The sequence below is a fragment of the Parasteatoda tepidariorum genome, chromosome 3 (assembly GCF_043381705.1).
Source record: "Parasteatoda tepidariorum isolate YZ-2023 chromosome 3, CAS_Ptep_4.0, whole genome shotgun sequence".
Taxonomy (NCBI): domain Eukaryota; kingdom Metazoa; phylum Arthropoda; class Arachnida; order Araneae; family Theridiidae; genus Parasteatoda; species Parasteatoda tepidariorum.
The window spans coordinates 92126208-92132207 of record NC_092206.1 but is presented as its reverse complement, the minus strand read 5'-3'; the positions used below and the strand labels follow the sequence as shown (position 1 = coordinate 92132207).

At 27.5% G+C, this 6000-nt stretch overlaps 2 protein-coding genes across 3 annotated transcripts in view; one reads left to right on the top strand and one right to left on the bottom strand.

Moving 5' to 3' along the window:
* Nucleotides 1-4788, bottom strand: part of LOC107441660 (unconventional myosin-Ie) — a 136056-nt gene extending 131268 nt beyond the window's left edge. The window contains exon 1 of the mRNA XM_071179008.1: nt 4503-4788. Coding sequence (XP_071035109.1) covers nt 4503-4505 — 3 coding nt within the window. The 5' untranslated portion in view covers nt 4506-4788. The remainder of the gene's footprint in view (nt 1-4502) is intronic.
* Nucleotides 1-6000, top strand: part of LOC107441634 (potassium/sodium hyperpolarization-activated cyclic nucleotide-gated channel 2-like) — a 107333-nt gene that overhangs the window by 30524 nt on the left and 70809 nt on the right. For both annotated transcript variants that reach the window (XM_016054976.3, XM_071179010.1), the window contains exon 3: nt 4638-4872. In XM_016054976.3, coding sequence (XP_015910462.2) covers nt 4638-4872 — 235 coding nt within the window. The remainder of the gene's footprint in view (nt 1-4637; nt 4873-6000) is intronic.

Sequence of the window (6000 nt, the reverse complement as noted above, 5' to 3'; positions counted from 1 at the left end):
CCATCTAGTGTGGCAGAAACTAGACGTCCAAATTAACATGGCCAACGGTATCTCACCCATTGTGGTGGTCCTGAAGAAGTGGATACCACTTCTGGAGAACGTACTAGGTCTGCTCATGTGTGCGCACTTGTGCAGCTCATTGGAAATTTAAGAAAAATATATAAATAACTGGAGAAAAAAAATTAAAAAAAAATTTATATATATGTATATATATATATATATAAATTTGTTTTAATGATGTTACTCTAGAAATCTCATGAAATTTGGTTTTTATCAACTGGGCAGACATGCCTATATAAATACTTCGAATAAAGAAGGAAACAAACTAAAAATAAAAATAAACTAGAATACAATTTACTGTCACACTTTTCAACCTACACACCTAAACAAAGTGACATTTGGATGACATTTGATAACAAATGTGATGATATTAACACCCTCATAACAATGTAAATTCTCCTCCCCCTTCCAAAGCAATATTCCGTTGTTTGTTTTGGGCATAATATTTCGCACATTTCTAATTAAGCACGTCACGGATACTATTTAACTGTGACATTAATTTTCTCTTTCATTAAATATTTGGATTAAAATTACCATTAGTTACATTTATTAATGCAATTACAAAACAGTTTTAAGAAATCGTTTCTTTTGATACGAAACGTTATTTTATCATTTTTTCTAGTAATTGTTCCATAAATTCGTTCGATGTTTCTAGTAATGGTGCCTGAAGCACTTTTTTGAAACTTATTTGAATAACTAGCGTTATTTTGAATTTACCAAATGTCGTGTACACAACATACAAAATTATCACAACTCTTTTAGAAATTATTTGTATAAAAGTGTAATTTCGTACTTTTAGTATATCTAATTTTATAGTATAAAATATGACTTCAACAAAATTAATGCATTAAAATTTTTTAAGTTTATTTTGCGTAAAAAAGGCTTATTCCTTTAGTTGCCTTTAGTACTTTCGGCTTTTAGGAAGAAAAAAATACACTTTTGGATTTTTTTTGCCTTTTTAAGAAAATATTTTTTTTTTTGAAAATTAAAAATAATTGCAGTTTTTTCATTATATACAAAAATTGATGCTCCCAATACTTGATCAAGGAGTTCCCTTGTCTAGAGTTCTTTTGTCCTCTAGGATTAGGTTCAAAATTACAATGCTACGGAGTTGAACATTATTAGTCGTATACTCAAAATTGGGTTGGATGTTCAACGATAGCTATAAAATATAAAAACAAAATATATAAACATTTTAACCCTGTGATTGTTAGTCGCACTCTAACACTTTTACGTTCCTGAATAAATACTAGTTTAGTTCAATGCGAAAGTAGTGTATAACAGTGAAAATTCCATACAATTATTCCCAGAGTTGTAACATTCTATCGGGGGGAGGGGACAATGAAAGAAAAAGCACTAAATAGAAAAAGATTTTGAAAAAAAAGCATACTCAGTTAGTAATTATATGAATTTAAGGACCGATTTTATTTGGGCCAGAATATAATTTCATGAAATATTTCTTCGAGTGAAATTTGTTTTCTTTTTAGTTATTATAAAATTATTATTTTAAAGTTTACGAAAAGGTACTTTCCCCCACTTCATACTATTTAACAAATTAATACGGATTCATAAGCAATAAATAAGAAGTCTTATAATTAATAAGGATTAAAAAATTAATAAAGATTCTAATAAGGAATAACAAATATATAAGGATTATAAGATTATAACAAATAAATAAGGATTATAACAATGAGTAACAAATTAATAAGGACTCTAATAAAGAATAACAAATTAATAAGGAATCTAATACGGAATAACAAATAAAAAAAATTCTTAGGATTAATTTAAAGTTTACGAAAAGGAATTTTCCCCACTTCATATTATTTATCAAATAAATACGGATTCTTAAGCAGTTCTAAAATTGTTCTAAATTTCACTGATTACTCTTATTGTATTGTGATATAATAACATACAAATAATGATTTTACTATTAGTTATTTTTTAAAAAAATTGCACTAAATTGAAATACTTTATTATGCTAGTAAATGTTTGATTCATGAAAGGATTAACTTCTTGAGAGACAACTGTTAAATTATAAATTTTTTAATACAATTATAATATGTTATGTAATTGCATTNTATTTGAATATATTGCGTTATTTTGAATTTACCAAATGTCGCGTACACAATATGCAAAAAGTATTACAACTCTTTTATAAATCATTTGTATAAAAGTGTAATTTCGTACTTTTAGTGTATCTAAATATATTGTATAAAATGTGACTTCAATAAAACTAATACATTAAGTTTTTTTTAGTTTATTTTGAATAAAAAGGTTTATTCCTTTAGTTGTCTTTAGTACTTTGGGCTTTTAGGAAGAAAAAAAATAAACTTTTGGATTTTTTTGCCTCTTTAAGGAAATATTTTAAAATCAGTATTATTTTTTTTTAAATTTGCGGTTTTTTATTATATACAAGAATTGACGCTTCCAATACTTGATCAAGGAGTTCCTTTTCTTGGGTTCTCTTGTCCTCTAGGATTAGGTTCAGAATTACAATGCTACGGAGTTGAACATTGGTAGTCGTATACTCAAAATTGGGTTGGATGTGCAACGATAGCTATGAAATATAAAAACAAAATGCATAAAGCATTTTAACCCTGTGATTGTTAGTCCCAACTCTAATACTTTTACGTTCCTGAATAAAAACTAGTTTAGTTTCCTTATGTTGTTCAATGCGAACGTAGTGTATAACAGTGAAAATTCCATACAATTATTCCCAGTGTTGTATTAGGGGGAGGGAACAATGAAGGAAAAAGCACTAGATAAAAAAAAGACACTGAAAAAAAAGCATACTCTGTTAGTAATTATATGAATTTAAGGACCGATTCTATTCGGGCCTCTGAACCAGAATATGATTTCATGAAATATTTCTTCGATTGAAATTTGTTTCCTTCTTAATTATTATAAAATGATTAATTTAAAGTTTACGAAAAGGTACTTTCCCCCACTTCATACTATTCAACAAATTAATAAGGATTCATAAGCAATAAATAAGAAGTCTTATAATTAATAAGGATTAAAAAATTAATAAAGATTCTAATAAGGAATAACAAATTAATAGGGATTCTAATAAGGAATAACAAATAAATAAGGATTATTACAAGTAAATAAGGATTATTACAAGTAAATAATGAGTATTGCAAGTAAATAAGGATTATAACAATGAGTAACAAATTAATAAGAACTCTAATAAAGAATAACAAACTAATAAGGATTCTAATAAGAAATAACAAAAAAATAAGGATTCTTAGGATTAATTTAAAGTTCACGAAAAGGAACTTTCCCCACTTCATACTATTTAACAAATTAATAAGGATTCATAAGCAATACATAAGAAGTCTTATAATTAATAAGGATTAAAAATTTAATAAAGATTCTAATAAGGAATAACAAATTAATAAGGATTCTAATAAGGAATAACAAATAAATAAGGATTATAACAAATAAATAAGGATTATAACAACGAGTAACATATTAATAAGGTCTCTAATAAAGAATAACAAACTAATAAGGATTCTAATAAGGAATAACAAATAAATAAGGATTCTTAGGATGAATTTAAAGTTAACGAAAAGGAATTTTCCCCACTTCGTATTATTTAGTAAATTAATACGGATTCTAAGCAGTTCTCAAAATTGTTCTAAATTTCACTGATTACTCTTACTGTATTGTGTTATAATTGCATACAAATAATGATTTTCTTACTAGTCATTTTTTCATAAATTGCATTAAATTGAAATACTTTATTATGTTAGTAAATGTTTAATTCATGAAAAGATTAACTTCTTGAGAGACAACTGTTAAATTATACATTTTTAATACCGTTATAATATATTATGTAATTGCATTAAAAATTAAAATTACATAAATTGCTAAAAGTTGTTTCAATGAACTTCAAATTAAACTTTCAATCTTAATTAATTTCTTTAAAAAATATCTAATTACGTTCGAATGATTATTTATTTAAATACAATATCCTTTTGACGCAGATGAGACTCCAGTGTTCCTCTTACGTATTTTTTTTCTTCCGCTGTTACACTCAAAAATTTATCAATAATCGATTTTATAAATTAAAGAAATTTCAATGATGACTGTTTAGTTTTGATCAAAATAATTGCAATTTTGAAAAATTATTATTTGGAAGTGAGCTGCATTTGGATGTCCCCGGTATTTCATGCTATATTTCATAACCATTTATTAAAATGCCTAACAGAATTATTTTTTAGTTATTTTGACCTAAAATAATACAAAATAACTATAAAAAAGTAGGAAAAATATGCTGAATGAAAATTCTGCGTCGGAAAGCTAAATTCGTGTTCAACGGCCCAAATCGAATTGGATGTTAACTTTATATAGCAGTTAATTAGGTGCTTTTTCCGGTGCATTTTTGAGGTGCTTTTTTTCTTTCTCTGGGATTCGCTGAAGAGTTAATAAATTCTTACCATTGCATTCTTCCCAGGGGGTCATCCTGCCTCCCAAGAAAACTATGACTCTTGCATGTCCCGACATTCCTGCGGTTTTCCAGATCCTCTTTAAATACCTCCACCTAGTGTTGATCGTTTGTTATTTTATTGCAGGGGCTTGAGTGTCATGGAGCAGGGGGGTAAACGCCCCTTCCTCCGACTGGCTAACGGACGCGTGAACAGCAGTGGAACGGAGGAGTCCGGAGCAGAAGTGATGGTACCGCCCTTGTGCCGCCACGATTCCATCAAGATCTCCATCGACAACACCAACACTTGCACTGACTCGGTGGTGACGGCACTTGGTGACCCCGTTAACGATTACATCACTCCCGACATCACCTTCAAGAAGGTAAGATTTTTGGCAGAGAGGGCCAATGCCTTGTCAAAATTCATAACACTTGACAAGATGTTGTGACGTTTACTATCTTTTTTAACACTGGATGGTGACTTTTGTGTCATGGATTTAGAAAGTGATTTCTTTCAACCCTCTCCTTCGCTTGAATCTAAATAATAACTGTATAATGTGTGTGGATAACACATTGTGTGTGTATATAAAAATGTGTGGATTAGCATCTTCAGTTAGTATGTATTTTTCACTGTTTATTTTAAGTTTAACCCCCACGCTGTTTAAAGAAATGTATTGTACCTCATGTATTTTTTGTTCACTTTCTTAACACATATTTTATCGTGATTTTAAGTTTTTTTTAAAAAACTGATTCAAATTAAGGCTAATTTTTCGATAAGAAATTATAAATTCAATATATTTTCGAGTCATAAATTAAAAAAAAAATGCAGATTTTGAAGAGAAAAATATCATACAGTTAAGTATCAGAGTTTCTTTAGCCCAAACTTTATTTTACTTTTCCTACATTAACTTTGGGAGAAATAGTATTAATGAGATCATTAACTACTATTTTTAGATAATATATTTATTTAAATAATCTCTATCCAACATTAATTTGTTTCCTGTGATTCTTTTGTTACATATGTTCATAAATTTATTGATTAATATTTTGAGATAATATTTGTTTCATTGTTTTTTTTCTCAATATTAATACTTCTTTTTTAAACAAATGTGTGATAACTTTGAGTCCTGGAAGTAATTTTTTCAACTCTTTTAAGCGTGTTGAATTTAAATAATGAATTTATAACATGTCATGTATGATGTGGGTAATAATGAGTGGACACATACTTTGATTAGTGCATATATATTTTTCTACTATTTATTTTAAATTCAACTCCACGTTGTATAGAAAAATGTATTTGATGTTTTCATTTCTTTTATGACGTTCTCATAAAAGAAATGAATAATCTCTCTTCTTTTTAAAAAGAGCGCATATTTTATTTTAATTCAATTCAAGATTTTTTAAATTAATTAAAAGTTTTTATGATTTTTAAGTGAATTTATTTCAAGACATACAGCTAAAAATTTACATACTTTTAAGAAAAATGGTACAGTAAATTATAGTGGTTTATT